A 25,355-nucleotide genomic window follows, 5' to 3' on the forward strand; every position below is an offset into this window, starting at 1 on the left:
AGCTTCACCGTTGGAATCGGGGAAAAACATATTGGCACCCCACTCCTATACGAGCAAAGCCAACCCTCCCCCATACTTTAGTGCATTGATCTTCCCCTACCAAGCTATCTATTGAAACGTGTATTCATTCCAGAGGTATACCGACAGATTTGGCAATCGTATCCACAGTACCACAGTCTCCTAGTCTTGGATTTTCATGTCTTGCCCTGGCTCCCACCTGCTTGCTACAAGCGTTTTTGAACCCACAAACGAGGCTCTCTCTTTAGCACCATGACTAGAGTGCTTCATTTGAGTATACTCTTATAAGAAAGTTGCCGCTTCCAGTTACTGAGAAGCAGGGATTCCTCTCTCCCTTCCATTGGAGTCGTAGCGGTTCAAAGATAAAGCCGAAATCAGAACCAAGTCTCGAGTTACCTCCATAGAGACCAGCAACCGCTGCATATTGGAATGCTCCCTTCAGTGGACGCAAAGCTTCAGGGTGGTGATCAATGATCGGAACCTCATTCTCCATGGGTAACTCTGTTTCGGAAGGTCTGAATGATTTGGGCGCTCCTCCGCATTCAAAACGGATGCCCACAAACGGGAGCTCCCCGTCCCTGCTGTTGTACCTCCCCAACCGCGCGGCTCCACAGTCCACAGCTATCGGTCCCTCCTCCATATTCCTTTTAATTGTTATTATAGAGACAAAAGGAAAATGAAGTGTGCTTTAACACATACTTTAGAAATCAACTAAAAGGAATAAAATAAAATATTATTTTGCTCACTCGAAAATGAAAATGACAAATGCTTGTAAAATAATTGACTTGCCAGTTGCCATAATTAGACAATTTTCTCAAGAAGTCCTCTTAGTGCAACCGTATATACTTTGCGACAAACACTAATTTATCGCGAGATTTGAGAACATCGAACGATCTGCAAGAGAGACCGGGAAGGAGGGGGGAGAGAGAGAGAGAGAGAGAGAATGAAGAACAGGAAGAAGATGTTCATCTCCGCCGGCGTGGTCGATCTGAAGGTGTTGGTGTTGCTCTTCGCCTTCGTACTCATCGTTTCAGATGCTAAGAAGAGACTCCGTATCACCGACTTCCTGGACGACGTGGTCGACGACGAGGAGGACGAGGCCTGGAGGGAGTGGGGGAAGAAGAAGGCGAACACTCGGCCTCCATCTGAATTGGAGCCACCTCCTGATTTCACCGGAATGACGCCGGAGCAGATTCAGGCAGAGATGATGAAGAGGCAGTCCGGCTCGCCCGTGGGGTTTGTGAAGTTGAGGCTCGGTGTTAAGCGCTCCAGGGTCTTCTTCTTATTCTTCTTCATTGGTCGATTTGGGTTGATGGAGTTGGATGGTGACCTCTTGTATAATGTGTTGGTTTTTGTAATTAAATTAGATTTTGTCTGTTCTGCATTGTGTTGGCTTTTTTGTTCTCTACTGATACGGAACAGTTGAATTTATTTTTTTTACGTTATATATGTTTACTCTTTTAGCTCTTGCTTGAAAACCGAGTGATTGACTAGTTGAAGTGAATCATGATCGTGGTTTGTTACATGTAACCTTATAGATACTGAATCATGATCGAGTCTCAGTCCCGTGCTCTGTGCTTTTCATTTGCTTTTTGGTTTGCTGTCTGCTTTCTTGGTCAATATGTTTATGGATTTACAGAAGTGGAATTGAATGAAAATTTTCAGAAAACAATTACTTTTTGCAAAAAAAAAAAAAAAAAAAATTGATCGCTGTACTTGGGATTTTCTATAGCAGTGGTAACCACAAAATAATTGGTTGTTTTATCATCACAGTCACCAACGTTTTTTGGTTGGCAGTTTGGAAATTCAAATCTCTGATTTTTATGGTCCCCACCTTGAAAAAGTAATGGCATTACATAATCAAACTATATGAAACTGGTAGATGTTTACATGTTTGTGGTATTGGAATTGGCTTAGCAAGGGTAGGAAAAAAAAGTCAAAATGTGAACATGTCAATGAGAAATTTGATCAGATGGACACAAGAATTGATGGTTTGTAATATTAACTCTAGAATTATTTATGACCATAATTGAAGTATGCCTGTCATGGAAAGTTGAACTGCATTTTTTTCTTGTTGGTTTTGTTGCAGATTTTAATTGGATTTTCCTACTTTCTACTTTCTACCTTGCTGCTGGTTTCATGAACAATGATTTACTTTACGAAGATTGCATGTTCGGACATGTTTCATTCTTGAAAATGTTAGAGTTCCTTTGCCCTTGTGATAGTTTACTTGTTCTTATTGTGTTGCAGATTCTTCGTACTTGTGTTTCCCTTTTCTATGTTTTGAATGTGATATCTTTCATGGTCTGTTCAATGCAATAGGCGGGTTTTACAGAGGATGTTGTAGCTTTTATTGATTTTGTAGTTGTTCATATTAGTTCAATGAACTGTGTTAGTCTTCAACTTGCAGAATATTGTAGTTCTCATTGAGGAGCTTCCATTCATGTAGGCTGTTTATTGGAAAATTAAATGCAAACAAAATGTCATGGGCCAAGAACTGAGTGTAGTAATTATACTCAAGGACAAGTCAGGGAGGTGTCAGAGGAGGCCTGGCCCCTCCTTGACTCTGTATTTTTTAATATGTTTTCAAAAGCACTATTTGGCATGAATGGTTGGAAGATTCTCCACGTCTTACTTTATTCTTTATTTTGAGACACTGCATTGCTTTCCTGTTTGTTAGACATGGCTGAGAAAATGAGCGATCTTAAATGCTTTAGTTGATTTTCGAGTAGAAAGGAAAAACAGATTAGCAAAAAAAAAATCACTGGCTGCCTTACTGAGCTTCTGCTGCCAGAATATGTGGGTCTTCCATAAACTCCAGTTGAAGAAAATGAAATAACTTTCCTTTCATGGAGGAATGAGTTAGGTAGTCAATTGTGAACCCTAGTTGGCATCCCCATTATCCAATTTCCATTTGGGTGAGAACTTGAAATTTATTCGTCAGCAAAAATCAATTGTGGATAAATTTTCCTTACCAGTAAGCTGGGCAAGACAAAGACAAAAGGAGCACTTCCTCACATGCCTAAATTGGAAAGCCTCTCATTCACATGTCTCATAAATTATGATCCTGCCAGTGCATGGTGCATATAGGCAGATTTGTTTGTAGGATGAAAAGTCAAACCAGGTAACCATATGTTTCTCCTATTGATTGCTATTGTGGCAGTTATTCTTATTTGTTGAATGATTCATGCAACATTCTAAAACACAACATTAAAATGTATCGGTGGTTCAAACTTAGATACATGACCTGAGTAACATAGTGTAATGCTAAATAACCACAAAATCAATTTTTCAATACCAAAAGTGACACAATACAGTCAAGGGAACATACTTCATTGTCTCATTGGCGATCACGTCAAAACTTGGGATCTACTGTTACCCCAAGCCTAGTTGCCTACTACAGTTCAGTAAACCATTCACTGGAAAATTTTCCTTCCACATTGTCTATGGGCACTCACCTGCTTATGTTGTTGACCTGGTTCCTGTGTCCCCTCCTGTTGATGTTGATCCTCAGGCCTTAGATGCGGTCGCTTACATGCATGACATTCATGTGCAAGCCAAGCAAAAACCACATGAGAGCTATGAGTCCTACAAGGCCTATGTCGACCAGGATAGGAAAGAGGTTACTTTTGAGGTAGGAGAGTTTGTCTGGGTACACTTAAGTCAAGAGTGTTTCCTTGTTGATGTTTATCATAAGTTGAGTCTTCGTAAGTATGGTCCCTACCATGTCCTACAACTTCTAGCAAGAATGCTTGCCTCACAGAGCTCCCCGATGATTGGCACATCTCACCCATCTTCAATGTGGCTGACTTATATCCCCACAGTGATACCATTGATTCACCAGAAATTGAGCAGCCAACAGAGGCTACTAATATGCAAGGTGCTTCTCATGGCCATCAGTCCCACAACCGACACCACGTATATATCGGGCGATTGAGGCCAAGGATTCTGTTGCAGACTCGTCTCAACAGGGAGAGGTTACTCTACGTACGTGCTGTAGGCGAGTCTTGGGTGATTCATCCCATCGCTGCTCATCTTCCACCAATCCGAACGCACACCTTCGTCAGGAGCTGAAGTCTTCAACCTGGGGAGATTAACGCAGTATAGTCTAGTGTAGACCAGATCTTCTTATATTCGGATCCGTTTAGGGCCTTTAGGCTTATTTGGAGTCTTGGATTTTATTGTATTTTTGGGTTTTGATCTTTTATTTTTGTGGACCCAAGATCCAATTCGGATCTTAGGGTTAGGCCTCTTCAAGGGCATCTTTTCTTGTGATTAGGGCTAATGAATATTTGGAGAAACCCTAATTTCTTTTGATTATTGAATAATTTCATCTTATGATGTGATGTATAACAATTAAAACTCATTTTTTGATGTGTTATGGATCTTATGACTGACTTATGAGTTATCATGCAGATCAATGTTATAAATTATTTTTCTTGATGTCTTAGGTCATGTTGTGTTATCATATGATATTGTGACTTGTGAATTGTTAAGATGTGTTTATATTCAGTTTTAGGTTTAAGAGGGTACTTTTGTAATAACATTTCCTTTAGATGGTTCTCTTGTATCTTCTCACTCTCCTCTAGTCTATATAAAGAGGAGTTAGGGCAGATTTCGAGGTTAATCAAATCATAATCCTTTCTAAGATTTATCATGGTATCAGAGCTCCAGCCGCCTCCTCCTCCTCAGCGCGTCGTCGCCGATTGAGCGGCGCCACCCGCCGCCTGACCGGCGTCAGCTGCCATCTCCGCCCGCCGCTGCCATCTCCGCCCGTCGCTGCCATTCCGCCCGCCGCTGTCTGCACTCGTCTCCCGCCGTTGTCTGAGCTCGTCTCCCGCCGCTCGCCTACACTCACCTCCCGCAGCGTCGTCTGCGCTCGTCTCGCAGAGTCGCCCGCCGCCGCCGTGTCCTTTTTTTTCTTCACTGCTGCTCCACCGCTGCTCTGCACGCTGATCTTCTTCTCAGCGTCTTCGCTGTCGTCTCTGGTATCTCTCTCTTCGTTCTTCTTCGTCGGCTTGTGTCTGATCAGCGTTGTCAGCTCTGTTGTTGCCTCTTCCAGCCGATCAGACTTATGGATTACTTCGTGCGTTTGACTGCATATTGCTTGATGATCAGCATGTTGTCTTTACATATGTGATTGTATTTTTTTTTTGCCTGCACTTCCTATTCCGTGGCTCGGTTTCCTCCTTTGTGTTGAAAGATGTCTGAAATTAGCAGTGGAGCTAATACCTCTTCCTTTGTATCGTCAGGAGAGATGAAGAGTTCCCCATTTTCCAGCATTATCACCAAAATGGATGGGGGTAATTACGAGATGTGGGCCATGCAAGTAAAAAGAACCTTGATCGCTCATGAGAAGGAACATCTCATATTGGAGCCCGAGCCCGTACAGAAGGTAGGAAAATATACTACTTAGTTTAAAGATAATTCGTTGGTTATGGTATGGATTGTTGGTACTCTTTCTCAAGACATTGCAAATGAAGTCTTGCATAAGGAAAGTGCAAAGGATATGTGGGATTCCCTTGCAGCCACCTATTCACAAGCAAGGAATGAAACAAGAATTATGCAGCTTCATCATGATATTCATCAGATGCGACAAGATGGTCGACCTCTTCATACTTATTATTCTAGTTTCAAGTACATGTTTGAGAGACTAAATAACTACTTTCCTGCATGTAAGTGTGAACAACAAAAGGCATATAGAGATATGCTTATGGTAGGGGTATTTCTCTCTGGATTAGACTCTGTTTATGAATCAGCAAAGAATCAGATGCTTACTAGTCCCTCGATTCCTCCTATTGATGAGGCTTATAGTAGGCTAAGCAGAATTCCAATCCCTGCATCGACTGTTCTTGATACCACTTCTGCTATGCTTGCTACTCGTGGCAGAGGTGGGTCCCTCTTTGCCAGAGGACGAGGATGCCGTGGTCGTGGCAATACGACTTCGCGCCCAGTATGTCAGTTTTGTCATCGCATTGGTCACACTGTGGATAAGTGTTGGCAGAAACATGGTCGTCCAGCTGTTGCAAATCAGACTGTATTTACTGATTCTCCAGAGCAGCCTAAGAGTCAGCATACTGTCTCCTCCAGTGAGTTACGTGTAGATGATGTTATCTCTCAGTTGAGAAACTTGATTGGAGATAGAACTCAACAAGCTCCTGATCCGACCACCTCTACTATCACTACTGCTGCCAGTGCGTCTTCATCTGGTATGTATTCTGACTATACTCCTGCTACTGACACTACAGATTGGCTCATTGATTCGGGTGCATCGACACATCTCTGTGGAGACAAGGCACAGTTTACTTCTTATGTCCCTACTCCACCTGGTCGCTCGGTTATTCTAGCAGATGGAAAATATTCTCCAGTTGTTGGACATGGAGAGGTCCAACTTACTTCATCATTGCCGTTGCAACATGTTCTTCATGCACCAGAATTCCCACATAGCCTACTGTCTATCAGTCAGATTACCAGAGCTTTAAATTGTCGTGCGATATTTGACTCCTCTTCTCTTGTGTTTCAGGATATACTGACGGGCAGGGTGATTGGCAGTGGCCATGAACAGGGAGGTCTTTACAGGCTAGTGCATCCCTTTCCCTTTGCTGGGTCTACCTCTTCAGGGTCATCCTCATCCTCGGCTTATACTTGGCATTTACGTGCATGTTCTTCCTCAGCTGTCTCCTAAGTCTTCTTTTCAATGTGAGTCTTGTCAGTTGGGCAAACACCATCGGTCATCCTTTCCTCCGCGGCCCAGTAAAAGTAGCCATTCTGTATTTGAGTTACTTCATTTTGATGTTTGGGGCCCGAGTCGTACACCTGATCTTCAAGGTCATCGGTATTATTTTGTTGCTGTCGATGACCACAGTTGTGTTAGTTGGGTTTTTCTTATGAAGAATAAATCTGAAGTGGGTCATGTAATCAAAAATTTTATCAATGAAATTCTGACTCAGTTTGATACTTGTGTCAAAATTGTGCGCTCTGGCAATGCTCTTGAGTTCTGTGCTTCCTCTTTAGAACAATTTTTCAGGGATAAGGGTATCATCCACCAAACCTCTTGTGCCTATACCTCCCAACAAAATGGGGTTGCTGAAAGGAAACACCGTCATATTCTTGATGTTGCCAGAACCATTATCATACATAGCCATGTTCCCCATTCTTACTGGGGAGATGTTGTTCTCACAGCATGCTATCTTATTAATCGTATGCTGTCATCTGTGTTGAGAGACCTTATTCCTATCTCTGTCCTCTTTCCTGACAGAGACTTGTTTTCTGTTCCACCTCGTGTTTTTGGATGTGTTGCCTTTGTTCAGTTGATTGGTCCTGGGCGAGATAAGTTGTCTCCTCGGGCCATCAAAACGATCTTTGTTGGTTATTCCCGCACTCAAAAGGGATATCGATGTTATGATCCTTCTACTCGTCGGTATTATGTGAGTGCTGATGTTACATTCTTTGAGTCAACCTCTTTCTTCTCCCCAAATGGAACTCAATTAAGGGCGCCTGAATTGAATGATGAAGTCCATCTTCCTCTACCTCTCATGAGTTGTCCAAAACCAGTTGATTCACGTTTTGGGGCTGTCTACCAACGTCGTACTAAACCTGTTGCGCCTGCTCACTGTGCACCTGTGCCTTCACCCAGCACGCCCAAGGTAATTCCTGACACAAACTCTGCTGACAATTCTTTATGTAATGATGACATAGGAGAATATCACGAGCATGTTCATGCTCCTAATGAACTTGATATGCCCATTGCTCAAAGGAAAGGCAAACGCAGTTGCACTTTGCATCCTATCTCTGGTCATTTATCCATGGATAGACTCACTCCTATGTACCGACAGTTTGTCAAGGGGCTGTCGGCTATTGCTCTTCCACAGACTCCCATGGATGCTCTCTCTGATCCAAAATGGGCCGCAGCTATGCAAGAAGAGATGGATGCTCTTCAGTCTAGAGGCACCTGGACACTTGTTACTCCTTCAGCTGATGCAGCCATTGTTGGTTGCAGATGGGTCTTTACTATCAAATACAGAGCGGATGGCAGCATTGACAAATATAAGGCTCGTCTGGTTGCTAAAGGCTATACCCAAACTTATGGGGTTGATTATTATGATACCTTCTCTCCTGTGGCACGACATGCTTCTTTACGGATTCTCCTTGCTGTGGTTGTCAGCAAGAATTGGTCCCTATCACAGCTCGATGTCAAAAATGCCTTTCTCTATGGTGACTTACATGAAGAAGTGTATATGCAGCAACCACCAGGGTTTGTTGCTGAGGGGGAGTGTCACAAAGTGTGCAGATTGCGAAAGGCGATTTATGGTCTGAAACAGAGTCCTCGAGCTTGGTTTCAGAAATTGTCAGAGAATATTGAGAATGAGGGCTTCAGACGTTCTTCGGCAGATCATTCCCTCTTTGTCAAGAAGACTTCTACAGGTACAGTGATAGTTCTTGTCTATGTTGATGATATCATTGTTACAGGGGATGATGATCAGGGGATTTCCAACATCAAGGATGTCCTTGGACAACACTTTGTCACCAAGGACCTTGGTGAACTACGTTATTTCCTCGGTATTGAGTTTGCTAGAAATCGAAAGGGCCTTATCATGTGCCAGAGGAAATACGTTACTGATGTTTTGCAAGTGACAGGGATGCTGGGGTGTCGACCTGCATCCACGCCTATGGATATCAATACTCGCTTGTATGATGATGATACTGAAGATGTTGATGCGAGACAGTATAGAGGGATTGTTGGGAAGCTCCTATACATCACTGTTACTCGACCTGACATTGCCTATGCTGTTAGCAGAGTGAGTCAATTTATGGATAAGCCCAAGAAAGTTCATTGGGATGCTGCTATGATGATTCTTAGGTATCTAAAGAATTCACTAGGAACGGGACTCTTCTTTCAGAATGGTACCTCACTCACTATATCTGTGTATGTTGATGCCGACTATGCGGGATGCCCCTCGGACAGAAAATCCACCACTGGATTTTATGTGTTTATTGGATCCAACTTGGTTACATGGAAGAGTAAGAAGCAAACAGTGGTTGCCAGATCAAGTGCAGAATCTGAGTATAGAGCTATGGCTCAGGCTACTGCTGAAGTTATGTGGGTTAGATCCCTGATGTTGGATCTTACTGTCGAAGTGCCTCTTCCTATGCAATTGTTATGTGATAACAAAGCTGCACTGTTTATTGCTAATAATCCGGCTTTTCATGAAAGAACCAAGCATGTTGAAGTAGATTGTCACTATACCAGAGACATGATTCAAAAGGGGTTTGTAAGTACCTCACACATTTCAACTACAGGGCAAACGGCTGATATCTTTACGAAGGCTCTTGCAAGGGGACCATTCCAAAGCTGCTGTTCCAAGTTGAGCCTATTTGACATATACGCTCCAACTTGAGGGGGAGTGTTAAGATGTGTTTATATTCAGTTTTAGGTTTAAGAGGGTACTTTTGTAATAACATTTCCTTTAGATGGTTCTCTTGTATCTTCTCACTCTCCTCTAGTCTATATAAAGAGGAGTTAGGGCAGATTTCGAGGTTAATCAAATCATAATCCTTTCTAAGAATTATCATGAATGTTCATGAAGTAACTTCATAGCTATAATAAGCCTATAATTATATGTAACATGTTTGTTATTGATATGATGAGAGAGACAGAGCCAAAAGAATACTTCACTTACGTAACCCTAATCTCTTTTAAAAGAGATTAGGGCTGGCTGTAAACATTTTACAAAAAAGGTTCAATAACAATATGAAAATGTTTAAAGACCACCCCTCTTAACTTTCTAATATTTCAATAAAACTCTCTAACACTCCCCCTCAAGCTGGAGCATATATATCAATCATGCTCAGCTTGTTACAACATCTCAGGAAATTGCCTATAGGAAGAGCCTTGGTGAGGATATCAGCTGCCTGATCTTCTGAGGAGACATGGATAGTGCTAACAATTCCTTCTTGAACTAAGTCTCGAATATAATGGCAATCCACTTCAATGTGTTTAGTCATTTCATGGAAGACATGATTGTTAGCAATATACGTAGCTGCCTTGTTGTTACAATACATCTTCATTGGGAGATTCACTGAAACACCCAACTCTAAAAGTAGTGATCTAACCCACGACATTGCAGCTGCAGTTTGAGCCATAGCCCTATATTCCGACTCAACACTAGAACGAGCCACCACATTCTGCTTCTTGCTCCTCCAAGAAATAAGATTACCTCCTAAAAAAACACAAAAACCTGTAGTAGACTTTCTGTCATCTACAGACCCTGCATAATCAGCATCACTATATGCTTCGATGTCAATACATTCTCCCTTTTTGAACCATAACCCCTTTCTCGGGGCTGATTTCAAGTATCTAACAATCATTAGAGCAACATCCCAGTGAACCTTCAGGGGTTTTTCCATGAACTGGCTTAACTTATTCATGAGCTAATGTCGGGGCGAGTGACAGTCAAATATAACAGTTTCCCTATCAGGGATCTGTAGAATCTAGAGTCAAATGGCTCTGAGTCATCATCATGTATATGAATGCGGGGATTCATGGGAAGTGTGGCAGGTTTAGCCCCCAATAGTCCTGTTTCCTGCATAAGATCAAGAACATATTTCCTTTGAGATACTACAACTCCTTTATTACTACGAGCCACCTCAATACCAAGAAAATAACGGAGTTGTCCAAGGTCTTTAGTAACAAAGTGTTGCTGTAAAAACTCTTTTGTTTGAGCTATCTCTTGATCATTTTCCCCAGTAAGAACAATATCATCTACGTAGACAATCAATATCACCATCCCTGATGAGCCTCGCTTGATAAATAATGAGTGATCAAGCTGGGATCTGCGAAATTCACACTTAGATAACAACTCAGTAAGCTTCTGGAACCATGCACGAGGACTCTGCTTAAGTCCATAAATAGTCCTCTTTAATTTGCATACCTTGGAACACTCCCCCTGTTGCTCAAAGCCAAGTGGTTGCTGCATATAGATGGTTTCAGAAAGGTCTCCATACAAAAAGACATTTTGCACATCCAGCTGGAAAAGAGGCCACTCTCGCTGGACAACAAGAGATATAATCAATCGAATAGTACCCAACCGAGCCACAGGTGAAAAAGTCTCAAAGAAATCAACACCGTAAGGCTGAGTATACCCTTTTGCGACAAGACGTGCCTTGAACCTTTCAACTGAACCATCAGAATGATACTTGATGGTGAATACCCATCTTGATCCAACTACATCACAGTGCGTCGGGGGATCTACCAAATCCCAAGTCTCTCGAGAAAGAAGAGCATCCATTTCCTCCTGCATGGCTTGTCGCCAACGTGGATCTAACAGGGCTTCATGGTGAGAAGACGAGATAACATGATTAGATAGAGCTTGATCAAACTGCACCAAACTTGTACTCAAACAATCAGTAGAGACAGAATTAGAAATAGGATGTAGTGTACACTGTCGCTTGCCTTTGCGAATGACAATAAGGAGATCTGTTGCATAATGGTCATCATTTAAACCTGAGTCAGTCTTACCAGTGAAGCTTACCTCTTGAGATGATGTTAGTGAACGGTTGAGACAGGGACCTAGACGACGAGTGTAAACCAATGGAGGATCAAGGAAACATTCATGTGACCTAGGTTGAGATGGTGGAAATGACTCAAGTGACACTGGTGGAATAGGAAGAGGTACAGCAGACAGAGATGGACTTGACGAGGCAAAATAAGGACGAGACTCAAAGAAGGTAACATCCGCACTGATAATGTATTTCTTAGTCAGGGGATCAAAGCATTTATATCCTTTTTAATTGGCTGAGTAGCCAATAAAGATACATTTGATAGCTTGGGCAGCAAGTTTATTTTTGTTTGGGCCTAGAATATGTGTAAAGCAAGTGCATCCAAATACTTTGGGACGTAAGTGAAATAATGGACGCTCTGGATATAGAATTTGAATGGGAATACGTTCTTGGATGGAGGAAGAGAGTAATCTATTAATGAGGTAACATGCAGTAAGAATAACATCACCCCACAAATAAGCAGGCATGTGAGAATGTAGCATAAGGGTGCGAGCCACATTTAGGAGTTGCCGATGTTTGCGTTCGGCTACACCATTTTGTTGGGACGTATGCAGACAAGTATATTGAGGGCGAATTCCATGATTGGCATAAAACTGAAGCAGAATGGAAGACTTGAATTCAAGAGCATTATCAGTGTGAATATTTTTGACAATGAGACCAAACTGAGTTTTTATTTCATTGACAAACTTTTGAAGAATACATATGACTTCAGATCTTTCCCTTAACAAGAAAACCCAACTGACTCTAGTAAAATCATCAACTAAAACAAGATAGTATCAGAAACATGACCGAAAAGGAACTCGACTAGGACCCCATATGTCCACATGAATGAGATCAAACAGACTCTAACTAGACAGACTCTGACTCGAAGGAAAGCTGCTCCGTGTATGCTTGCCCAACTGACAAGCATCACATAAGGACTCTGATGCAAGAATATCTGAAAACATGCGACGAAGTTTTGGTACTGACGGATGACCCAGTTTGAGATGCCATTGGAAGGGAGAAGGCTTTGAAGGGACTGAAGATGCAGCAACATCAACTGGGAGCGACAGAAAATAAAGTCCCTCACATTCATGGCTGCCACCAATCATCTTTCCAGTTGGTAAGTCCTGAAAAGAACAAGAGTCAGGTTCAAAAATGACTTTACATTGTAAGCCGATAGCTAGCTGCTTAACAGATAACAAATTAATAGGAAACTGGGGAACATATAGCACATGTGTAGTAGTGCCTAAATGTGGAAGGTAGATATCACCGCTGTCCAAAACAGGGGACACAACTTGCCATCAGCCAGCCTAACATGTTGTGGTGTAGAAAATCTGACAAATGATGAAAAATTCTGTGGTTGATTACAACAATGTCTAGAAGTGCCAAAATCTATCATCCATGTCATACCTGGATCATCAGTAGGAGCACCAACAGAGAATGCTAAATCTATAACAGTAGCATTGGCAGATGTAGAGGTAGATGTAGAGGCAGACCTTTGAGCAAGAACACGATTATATTCATCCTTACTTAAGTTAAGAGAATATGACATAGATATAAAAGGATCAGTAGAAGACTCAACCATAGATATTGTTGCCTTTGAATGAGTTGCTTGGGATGAAGAAGGACCTCTGCTTGTGGCGATTCTACCTCCACCACGTCCAGAGGAAACGTTAGAACGGAGGTGAGGATGTTTGTCCCAACAACGATCCTCTAGATGACCAATTTTACCACAATAAGAGTACTGAAATCTGCCGCGTCCTACACCACGGCTTGTATCACGTCGCCTACTGCCACCAAAAGAATTGGGGACCCATCCTCCTGATATCACAAGTGCAGAGACTGGTGTGTCTTGTGTATTCTGAGAAAGAGTGACTGCAAGACGACTCAGCCTATTATACGTGTCTGCTAGATCTGAAAGATCACTACCTGTGAGAATTTGAGACTTTGCCACAGTATATCAAAATCACTGCAGTGCAGAAAAATCTAAAGAATTCTTACAGCTCCAATATCAAATCAGAAGTTCAATAAAGCAGGCAGCAACCCAGGCATAAACTCTGAATATTTCCAGCAAACACAAGCAGCAATATGGACTGAAATTCAGGCAGTAAAACAGGAAAGAAACACAAGCGGACACTCAAATAATAGTTGCAGCCAATGAAGACAACACAGGCAGAAAATCTTCAAGAGACAATAAATACTAAACTTCAACAATATCTGCCAAAGACAACAACTACTTCCAGCATCAACAAGCGGCTGCTATTCTTAGATACAGCCACACCACATAAGACTGGTTGTCCACAACATACGACAAGCATCTCAACATAATCAAATGATAGATTTCATACTTACGATCAACAGCAGTTCACAACTCATTAAACTAACTTTCAGACTTCATATCCACAATCTATAGGACAAACTTCACATCCAAGAACTATAGGATATTTTGCTCCCCACGGTCTACACAAAATCTGATCACAGCAGCCATATCATCCACAAGATTGATAAACAAGGATCTGATCACGCCTTCCACATAGGCGTGATCAGGTCCTTCCCCATGCAGCCCCCTCAACCTCTATTCTCTTACCGTCTCCTTATTGGGTGGTAAGAAAGAAAAGAGGTGGGAGATGAAAAGAGGGAGAAAGGAAGAGATCGCCGGAGTGTTCGCCGGAGAGCCGCCGGAGAGAGAGGTCGCCGAAGGAAGAGGTCGCCGGAAAAAACTCACTTGGCTGGCTCTGATACCATGATACGATGAAAGATATAGAGCCAAAAGAATACTTCACTTACATAACCCTAATCTCTTTTAAAAGAGATTAGGGCTGGCTGTAAACATTTTACAAAAAAGGTCCAATAACAATATGAAAATGTTTAAAGACCACCCCTCTAACTTTCTAATATTTCTCTTTAACAGTTATAAAGAACATTTTTCGTGATTTCTAATTTTTCTGATTTTTTTAAATGAAAAAAATGATTTGGCGATTTGTATACGATTTGTATACGCTATGATATGATACTTTGCAATACAACGTATCTATTGGCTGGACCAATACAACTTATGATACACCTTTTACAACATAAAAATAAAAGAGAGAATTGGATATGTCAGATTTAGGGCTTCTAACATATTTTCTTGGTATGCTACTCATGGAGAGGCTATTTATTATCACAAAGAAATTTTGTTGCAGATGTTGTTGACATGTCAGGAACAACCGATGAGGTGATTGCAAGCAACACCTGAAGCTCTTGATGTGAAAATGAGAGTTAATTTGGTGAACCTCTTGAACATCTCATGCCTTATTGACAATTTGTTGGTGCTCTCTCATGCATGACTGTTATAAGGCTTGACATAGCTCATGCAGTACATGTTGCTAGTCAGCTTCAATATTCTTCCTACCACTATTCATATAGGGGCTCATGCATGAGAATTGTAAGATATATGAATAGCACTACTAACAAAGGGGTCTTCTTATTCTCATTATCTCTTTTAGAATTAATTGCTTGTGCTGATGCTGATTGGAGAGATGACCCTAATATTAGACATTTTACTATTGGTTTTTATCTATTTCTAGATACTTTCATTGATTTCTAGAGATGTAAAAATCAACTAAAGATCTCTTTGTCCTCCACAAAGCAAAAGATTGTGCTATGGCAGCTACCACTGTGGAGATTGTTTGGCTAAGGAGCTTCATCAGATACATGGGAGTAAAACTTGAAGGACGTTCTAAATTGTGTTGTGATAATAGAACAGCAATTTGTATGTCAAATCACTCATTTCATGAAAGAATTGGATTGCCATTCATACGTGAGAAGTTCCTCAAGAAAACTATTGAGCTTCCCTATGTCTCTTTGGAGTTTCAACTAGTAGATTTCTTCACCAAAGGTCTTGGAGATCCATGGTCATTTTTTCCTCTTAGCAAACTTTCGGCAATTTCATCATAAGTTTGAGGGAGGGTGTTAAGGATCCTGTCCATATGACCATGGGGGTTATGGAATGTACTCGCTACTACAAATTCTCAAATATCAAAGGCGAGATTCTTGCAACTCAAGAGGCACTTTCAAAGGGCTTGTTTGGTTGGAGGGAAAGGGAAGGATTGAGCAATCCTTCCTTTGTTTGGTTGACTAATTAGAAAAGAGAGAAATGGAATGAAAGGAAGAAAGTGTGTTTGGCTGCGAGGGGAGGGAAAGGAAAGGAAAGGAAAGTGAAAGATTGTGTAGTGTAAATGCAATCCCTCCCAAATCGGACGGATTGGGAAGGAAAGGAAAGGAAGGGAAGAAAAAGAGTTTTTTTATTTCCACACTACCCCTCCCATTCCTTTCCTTTCCTATCTATCCAAACAAGCTTTTAAATCACCTCTTTCCTTTCCTTTCCCTTCCCTTTCTCTTCCCTTCCCTTCCCTTTCATTTCCTTTCCCTCCCTTCCTTTCCCTCCCTTTCCCTCCAATCAAACAGGGCGTAAAACAAGAAAGGAGAAAGTAATCATTGAGGCAGTCAGAATGGATCCCCCTCATATAGGGATTGTCCTCCTCTGGTCCAGGATAAGGCCAAGAAATGCTCCTTGAAGCATAGGGAGGTAAGCGGTAAAAAAAAAAAAGAAAGGTCGAGTTTCCAAAGAGACATTACTGCCAAGGCGATGATGGAGGTCCTGGCGCAAGCTTGCCAAGCACCATTGTAGGAACTGGAAGTCCCTTCATCAGCCATAAATACATGGTGGGGGATAAGGATTTGCTGAATTCAGAGAGTTAATTGATGAAATGGAAAGCAACGGCCAGGAAGATTGGGCTAGTCTGGATGAGATGGGTGATGACAAGGAGTATGAGTACCTGGAGCCTTTAGGAATGCTCAGGGGATATGGAGACCAGTTCTCCCAATGAACATATTATCCTGGAATGTCCGCGGGCTGGCTGCGAACTCAGCCCAACTGTTAAAATATAAATCCTTCACCAGCACGTTGAAGAGGAGTCTCTTAGGATTCCACCTCCTTGTAGAATGTGTTAAGATATTTAATGTCCTTGTAACATGTGAAGAGTCTCCTAGGATTCTATGTTGTAGTTAATATCCTTGTTATATGTGAAGTCTCTTAGGATTCTATGTTGTAGTTAATATCCTTGTAATATGTGAAGTCTCTTAGGTTTCTATGATGTAATTAATGTCCTTGGAGCTTGTGAAATCTCCTAGGATTCTACGATTGGAGACTCTTAGAATTCTGGAAATGGGATTATAAATAGAGGCCATGCAAACCATTTTGGCTACGGCTTCTTCTCCTCAGTTTCTTCTTGTTTTCATTCTCTCTCTCTCTCTCTCTCTATCTTCCTGCGTGAGTACTGTTTTCTGGTTATAGATATTGGTGCTAGATTTCTATCATGGTATCAGAGCACCAGGTTACGTTATCTCTACCAAACAAAATGCCCAAACAGGTCTGATATGGTTAGAACTCTTTTCTCATCTTGTCTCTATCCTGAATTTACTTTTCTCTTGCGCAATTCTTGTTCCTTTTTCTTCTTGCTTACCTAAGGACACATCTTGTTATATTGTGTCTTCTTTCCCTCTCATCTTCTACCTATATACCATTCCTTTCTGCTGTCATGGAAAACCTTTCACATTCTGGCATGTCCTCAAGTTTTCTTCCTCACCTTATTATCGAAAAACTCAACCATGAAAATTATCTGATCTGGAAAAGGCAAATCATGCCTTTCATAAGAAGTCAAGACCTCTTTGGACATCTTGATGGTTCAACAAAGGCTCCACCAATATCCGTTTTACAGGAAATAGAAAATGAGGCAGGAGAAGTTATTGCTGTTCATGAAGACAGCAATCCTGAACATGCTATGTGGATGAGACGTGACCAAAGTCTGGTTGCGTATATTTTGTCCACTTTATCTCAACAAGTGTTACTTTCAGTTTCTGTTGTACTGCAGAAGGATTATGGGAAACCCTTGCTGATACCTTTTCCCAAATATCAGAAGCTCGAATTATGTACTTAAAGAAAAAATTTCAGAATTTGAGCAAAGGTTCAACGTCTATCATGGATTATTTGGGGCGTATTAAGGCCGTCGCAGACCAAGTTGCTGCCTCAGGGAATAACATTTCTGATAAGGAAAAGGTGCAGCAAACCTTGAATGGATTATCATGCTTTTATTACAACTCTTGAGGTCCTTCCTGTTCTGCCTTCCTTCAACGAACTACAAGGTAAACTTCTCCAACACGAAATGAATATGAAAAGAGTCATTGAAAGGACTGATCAAGGGAACTCCCAAAATGTGTTGGCTATGAATGTAAAGTTTGGTAAGAGCCATGGGAACTCTAACCATGGTGGTCGTGGCATTCTACCAACACCACATAACCAAGGTATGTCTCCTTTGGATACTTCAAGAAAAATACCAATTTGTTTTCAGTGCAACAAGAAAAGGCATAGTGTTGGTTTAATCCTCAAAATAAAAACAAAGGGGTAAGACATGATTATAAACAAGGAAGACAAAGTTCTAAATCCACCGCTGAAGATATGCAACAGCTATTGATGACCGCATTCTCAAAGATGACTATAAAGCAAAATGAGCAGGGAGTGGTTCTTGGATTCAGGTGCAGCTACCCATGTGACAGAAAATGCAGGTAAATTGACTAACTTATCCCCTCATTACGGTAGAAGTTGCATTATAACAGGTGATGGAAAATCTTATCCCATTACACATATTGGAAATGCACATATTCCATTGTCATCCTCGTCTCTATCGCTGTCTAATGTTGTTCTTGCTCCCAATATAAAAAGGAACATCATATCCATTTCTAACTCATTGATGATACAAGCTCTTCTGTTGAATTCACACCTTCTTCTGTCTATGTCAAGGACCTCCAAACGAAGAAAATGTTCGCTAGAGGGGAGCGTCAAGGGAATATGTACATCCTCAAGGAATGTCTACCCAAGGATTCATCCACTTTTGATATAGGATTTGTAGAAACACGCAATGGACAAGAGAAACAGAGAGGAAACACACGGTATATGTGGAAAACCTCAAGAAGAGGTGAAAAACCACGGAGAGGCTCTAACCTAGGGGCAAAACCGCAACCCTAGGAGAGAGAATATTATTATTCACTTAATCAACAAAACAGCAATAAGTGGGAATATAAGAAGGAGACCCGCCTAGGGAACCGAGCCATTCTCGGTTCCCGTGCACATGGGACTGGGTCCATATCCCGACCCGGTTCCCAATACACAATATTCCAACACTCCCCCTCAAGCTTGGCATTCATGTCAAACATGCCAAGCTTGCTCACATTTTTTTCAAATTGGGATGTACATAAGGCTTTAGTTAAAACATCTGCAATTTGATCTTCAGACTTCATATAAGGCAGGATCAACTCCTTTGAATCTATGCGTTCCCTTATGAAGTGGCGATCAATCTCTACATGTTTAGTTTTGTCATGCAGGACGGGATTATTTGCAAGGTTAATCGCAGACTTGTTGTCGCAGTACATCTTCATCTTCTCTTCCATTTCAACTCCAATATCTGCTAGAAGGATCTTCAACCATAACATTTCTGTAACTCCCATAGCAACCGCCCTGTATTCAGCCTCAGCACTGGATCTAGAACAAACTTCCTGCCTTTTACTTCTCCATACAACCAGGTTACCCCCAGAAAGATGCAGTACCCTGTGGTAGACCTCCTAGTATCAGTGCACCCTGCCCAATCTGCATCAGAGTATCCTTCATTATTAAGCTGGTTTTGCTGAGTATATAGTAATCCTTTCCCTGGATCATTCTTCAGGTACCCCAACACTCTTTCTGCACCCTTTCAGTGACAATCAGTAGGAGCATGCATAAACTGACTCAACACATTCACAGCATAAGTGATATCAGGGTGGGTTAGAGTAAGATAAATGAGCTTACCAACCAACCTCTGATACCGTCCTTTTCCTTCCTCATCCAGGATGTTGCCAGTTTTGATGCTAATCTTAGTACCAGACTCCATTGGAGTTAGAAAGCCCCGTTTCAGAGTGTACTTCCTTTGGCTCATAACAAGCCCCGTTTCTGATCGAGCAATCTCTATCCCCAGAAAGTACCTTAGTTTACCCAGGTCTTTAAGGTCGAATTCAGCAGCTAACCTCTCCTTCATCTTCCTTTTTTCTTCTTCATCGTCACCTGTGACAATCATATCATCAACATATACAAGAAGAAGACTCACCAGGCCATTTCTCTGCTTGATGAACAAAGTGTGATCACCATTTCTCTGTTTGTATCCATTAATCTTCATAACTATCCTCAATCTTTCAAACCACGCTCTAGGAGACTGCTTTAATCCATACAAGGCTTTCTTGAGATGACAACATTTCCCGCCTTGGGTATATCCAGGAGGCATGCTCATATAGGCCTCTTCCTCTAGATGGCCGTTCAAGAATGCATTTTTGACATCAAGTTGGTCCATTCTCCACTTCTTTTGCACAGCAAGTGCTAGAATAACTCTCACAGTTTTCAGTTTAGCAACGGGGGCGAAAGTTTCAAGATAATCAATACCATATTTTTGACTGAACCCCTTTACAACAAGACGAGCCTTATACCGTTCCATAGTACCATCAGGTTTGTACTTCACATTGAACACCCACTTGGGACCAACTAAATGAGCGCCCTTGGGAATATCAACTACTTCACAAGTGTTGTTCCTTGCCAAGGCATCCATCTCTTCTGTCATGGCCTGTAGCCATTTGGGATCCTCTCTAGCATCTTCCACACACGTGGGAATCACAGACTTAGACAAAGATGTAATAAAACATTTGTAATCCTCACTAAGTTTTGCGTAAGAAACAAATCTCTGAATAGGATGAGAAGTACATGACCTGGTGCCCTTGCGCAGGGCTATGGAAAGCTCATCATTCACTGGACTTGGGTCATCCGGGGAACTCATAGGATTGGGATTGGTAACATCAACATCCTCAACCACATCTTTCTTCTTCCTGGTGTACACCTGGCCAACCAAGTGATCACGGGCAGTGGGCTGATCATCCACAGAGCCCCCTTCATCTCTGACTATGTCTGCCACAGTGTGACTGGCTTTGTAATCTAAGAAATCCATAAACTGGACTTGGGTCATCCGGGGAACTCATAGGATTGGGATTGGTAACATCAACATCCTCAACCACATCTTTCTTCTTCCTGGTGTACACCTGGCCAACCAAGTGATCACGGGCAGTGGGCTGATCATCCACAGAGCCCCCTTCATCTCTGACTATGTCTGCCACAGTGTGACTGGCTTTGTAATCTAAGAAATCCATAAACTGAATCAGCTGATTTGAGGAATACTCTTCCCCACTGTTCCCTAGACACTCCCCCTGAAGAGGATTCACAGGAAAGTATGCCTCATGTTCATGAAAAGTAACATCCCGGGAGACATAAACTTTGGAGGTGGTAGGATCAACACATTTGTATCCTTTCTGAGTAGAGGAATACCCCAAGAAGACACCCTTGATAGACCGAGGATCAAGTTTTTTTAGAGAGGGACTATGGTCATGTACAAAACAGATACACCCAAACACCAGAGGAGTAAGTGGCCAGGGATTTTGAGTAGGCCAAAGCACAGAATACGGGGAATGACCATTCAACACACGAGTAGGCATACGGTTAATGAGTTGTGCACTAGTGAGAAGTGCATCACCCCAGTAACGCTTAGGAACATGCCGATGGAACATAAGAGCCCGGGTGACATCTAATAAATGGCGATTCTTCCGTTCAGCCACGTCATTTTGGGGTGGAGTGTAACTACATGATGTTTCATGAACAATAATACCCTTGCTCCTCAAGAAATCATCAAGGGATTGAGAGACATACTCTCTAGCATTATCAGTGCAGAACGCCTGAATAGAAGTCTGAAACTGAGTCTCAACAAAGGCAACAAAATTTTTTACAATAACGGGAACTTCACTACGCTCTTTCAACAGGTACACGAACGTACAACGGGAGTAGTCATCAATAAGAGTCATAAAGTAATGAAAACCACGACAAGTGGGTACTCCCGAAGGACCCCAAACATCAGAGTGAACCAAAGCAAAAGGACGGGTGGTTTTATTGAAGGAAATAGGGTACGAAGCCCTAACATGTTTAGTCAATTGACACACTTCACAGGTGAAGGAGTCCATAGAAACAGAATGAAAAAGACTAGGAAACAACTTCTTAATCAACGGAAACGGAAGATGACCAAGCCGCTCGTGCCATCGCATAATGGTAGAGCTGTCTTCTATGCCTGACAACTGCCCACTAGTGGCTGAAATAAGAGCAAAAGCGACCTGCACAGGCAATCTGGAAAGTCCATCAATAGCCAAACCAATCCCAATCTTCTGCCCCGTCACCAAGTCTTGCAGGAAACAACGATCAGCAGAAAAAATAATATTGCAATTAAGCTCTTTGGTAATACTGCTGACGGATAACAAATTCACAGGAATATTAGGAACATGAAGAGCATCATGAAGATGATATTTATTTAACAATGACAAACTCCATTTTCCAGCCACAGAGATAGAAGAACCATCAGCCATCGACATGCGTTGCTGCCCGGAAGACAATTTGTATTCTTGAAACATCTTAGGATCCCCTGTCATATGATGTGTAGCTCCATTGTCAACAATCCAACCACTAAGAGAGGAACTACCTTGATCGTTAGTGGCAACAAGAGCTTGGGCTAACTGAGCTCCCTCAGACGTGGAGGCTTCCTCCTAAGCAGTAGACAGGCGACTGATGTACGCTTGCAGGTCCTTGATTTGATCAGCGGACAGCTTAGATTTCTCAACACTTGAAGAGCCACTCCGACTGGGATCTGGTACAGAAGGACTCCGCCGACTAGAAGGAGGGCGACCCCAGACAAGTCTCTTCTCAGGATGAATATCCCAACAGAAATCAACTGAATGTCCCAATTTGTTACAATGGCTACAACGTCGAGTAGGACGCTGTCCAGTCCCTGAAGCACGACTAACAAAGGCTGAAGGAGAACTCCCATGACTGGAGTCAATATGCATCATTTGGCGCCGTTGTTCCTCAAATTCCACCCAAGCATATACCTCCTCTATCCCAGGAATCTCATCACAGTTGAGAATTTGACTCCGAATGGATTCAAATTCATCACGCAGGCCTCCAAGGAAAATAAACGTACGATCCATCCATTCCTTCTCCCAGTACAAGGCATGATCAGACCCACAGTTCCAGTCATTATTCACATGATAGTCGAGTTCCTCCCATTTAGTCTTCAGGGCAGCATAGAAGGAGGCTACGGACAAATCACCATGTTTAAGAGAGTAGATACTGCGTTTAATCTGATACGTACGCAGAACCCTCTTCTTACGGCCATACATCCTCGCAAGCACCGTCCACATATCATAAGAGGTCGACTTCCGTAGAATAAGAGGTTGAATATCAGCAGAAACAGAACTAATGATCCACACCTTAACCTGACTGTCCTCCAACGCCCAAGTTGCCCATCGAGGGTCTGCTTTGCTAGGCGTCGGTTTCTCCCCTGTGATATAGGAAAGGCGACCGCGACTAGTTATCCCTATTTCGAGTGCGGCAGACCAAGAGAGATAGTTGTCTTTATTCAAACGAATAGACGTGACCTGAACCGACAAGTTCTCGCTCTTGGTAGTCTGGCTCGTGTCGAAGGCAACATCAATCTTGGGGATCATCTCTTCGGCCATCACGTGCACCAACAAGCAGCACTACCCAACACCAGGAAACACAACCAGGAGGCGCGCAGGCGACGGCGCTGAAAAAACAACGGCGGCGGCGTTGGAAAGGGCGATGGCGGCGGCGCTGAAGAGGGCGACGGCGACGGCGTTGTAGAGGACGCCGGCTGCGGCAGAAGCAGCGGGAAGCGGCGGCGGCAAAAACCGATGACGGCGGTGGAAACGGCAGCGGCGGCGGCAGAGACCAAAAACTAGCGGGTGACGGAAAAACGGCGGATCCGCTACTGGCACACCAACAATCTCACACGCGTTGGGTCTGATACCATGTAGAAACACGCAATGGACAAGAGAAACAGAAAGGAAACACACGATATACATGGAAAACCTCAAGAAGAGGTGAAAAACCACAGAGAGGCTCTAACCTAGGGGCAAAACCGCAACCCTAGGAGAGAGAATATTATTATTCACTTAATCAACAAAACAACAATAAGTGGGAATATAAGAGGGAGACCCGCCTAGGGAATCGAGCCACTCTCGGTTCCCGTGCCCATGGGACCGGGTCCATATCCAGACCCAGTTCCCAATACACAATATTCTAACAGGATTGAAGACATTTTCTTTTTCTCATAATGCGTCATCAGTGCCAAGTTCTTGCCATTTTCAATCAAAAGTAAGGGGCCCTAACCAATTTTTGGAGTCTGATTTGTGGCATAGTCGGCTAGGACACTGTGGTCGACATTTCATTGAAAAACTTGTCACAGATAGTCTCATTCCAAGATCAAGCTTACCTCTTACTTCAAGTGTCAAAAAATGTTCAAGTTGTGGACTTTGCAAGAGTCGTGTTTTACCTTTCCATAATATAAATCAAAGGGCTTCCAAACCTTTTGAAACTATTTTTTCTGATGTATGGGGGCCAGCCCCTATTGATTCCATGTCTGGGTCAAGATATTATGTCTTATTCATTGACTCTTACTCACGTTTCACCTGGATTTACTTCATGAAACACAAATCAGAAGTACCCCACATATTTCGAAACTTCTATGCCATGATTCAAACTAAATTTTTATCCAATGTGGTGCATTTTCAATGTGATGGAGGGGGAGAATATTCCTCGCTTGATTTTATTGAATTTCTACATGAAAAAGGGATAACTAGATAAATTTCCTGCCGTTACACACCACAACAAAATGGTGTAGTTGAGCGGAAACATCGACATATAGTTGAAAGCGCCATGAGCATGATGCATGATACTAATGTGCCCATTTCCTTGTGGACTGAAGCCTTCCATACTGCTGTATACATAATAAATTGTTTGCCTATGACACTCTTGATGTCTAAATCGCCATATTTTACACTCTTAGGCAAACAACCTGATTACAAGAACTTGAAGGTTTTTGGTTGTGTATGCTATGTTCACGTTGATGCTGCCTTGAGGAGCAAGTTTCAAAACAAAGCTATTCAATGTAGATTCGTTGGATATGCTGATGAATATAAAGGTTTTCGATGCTATGATCCAACAACTAAACGTATCAAAACTTCAAGAAATGTCATTTTTGATGAACATAGTTTTGATAATACAAATGAAATGCCTATGACCATTGAATCTTATGATCCCTGGACTAGTACACAGTTATTCAATGCAGATCCTGTTATAGAAAATGATGTGCCTCAAAATGAAGATCCAAAGAGAGCAATACAACCGTCGGATATGGCTCAAAGTGAAAATCAAGAAGATCCAACACAGTCATCAAGTCATCACGAAAGCAACAATGAAGAATAGAGCAACGATGCACATCGGTATTCGGGTCTTATCTACAGTCGACGACTAAGGGACAGAGATGCTCACAGTGAAGAAGACAACATGCCCCACCTTAGAAGATCCCAATGCATTCGTCATCCCATTCACAGGTGGGTTAGCTATGATTCTTTATCACTTGATTTTCAGTTATTCATGGCAAAAGTTGGCAAGGAGGAAGAACCTACTTCATTTGATCAAGCATCAAAATCACATCATTGGAGAAAGGCTATGAAAGAAGAAATGGATGCCTTGCATGAATGTGGAACATGGGAGATCGTTCCGAGGCCACACGAAAAGAACGTAGTGGGCTCCAAATGGGTATAGAAAATTAAATACAAACCTG

At 42.2% G+C, this 25,355-nt stretch overlaps 1 protein-coding gene across 1 annotated transcript in view; it reads left to right on the forward strand.

Annotated features, from left to right (window-relative positions):
* The first annotated feature begins 872 nt into the window (after positions 1-872).
* Positions 873-25,355, forward strand: part of LOC116265537 (uncharacterized) — a 32,232-nt gene continuing 7,749 nt past the window's right edge. Inside the window, exon 1 of the mRNA XM_031646208.2 lies at positions 873-1,291. Coding sequence (XP_031502068.1) covers positions 962-1,291 — 330 coding nt within the window. The 5' untranslated portion in view covers positions 873-961. The remainder of the gene's footprint in view (positions 1,292-25,355) is intronic.

This window comes from Nymphaea colorata, chromosome 12 (genome assembly GCF_008831285.2).
Source record: "Nymphaea colorata isolate Beijing-Zhang1983 chromosome 12, ASM883128v2, whole genome shotgun sequence".
In the NCBI taxonomy this organism is placed as follows: Eukaryota; Viridiplantae; Streptophyta; class Magnoliopsida; order Nymphaeales; family Nymphaeaceae; genus Nymphaea; species Nymphaea colorata.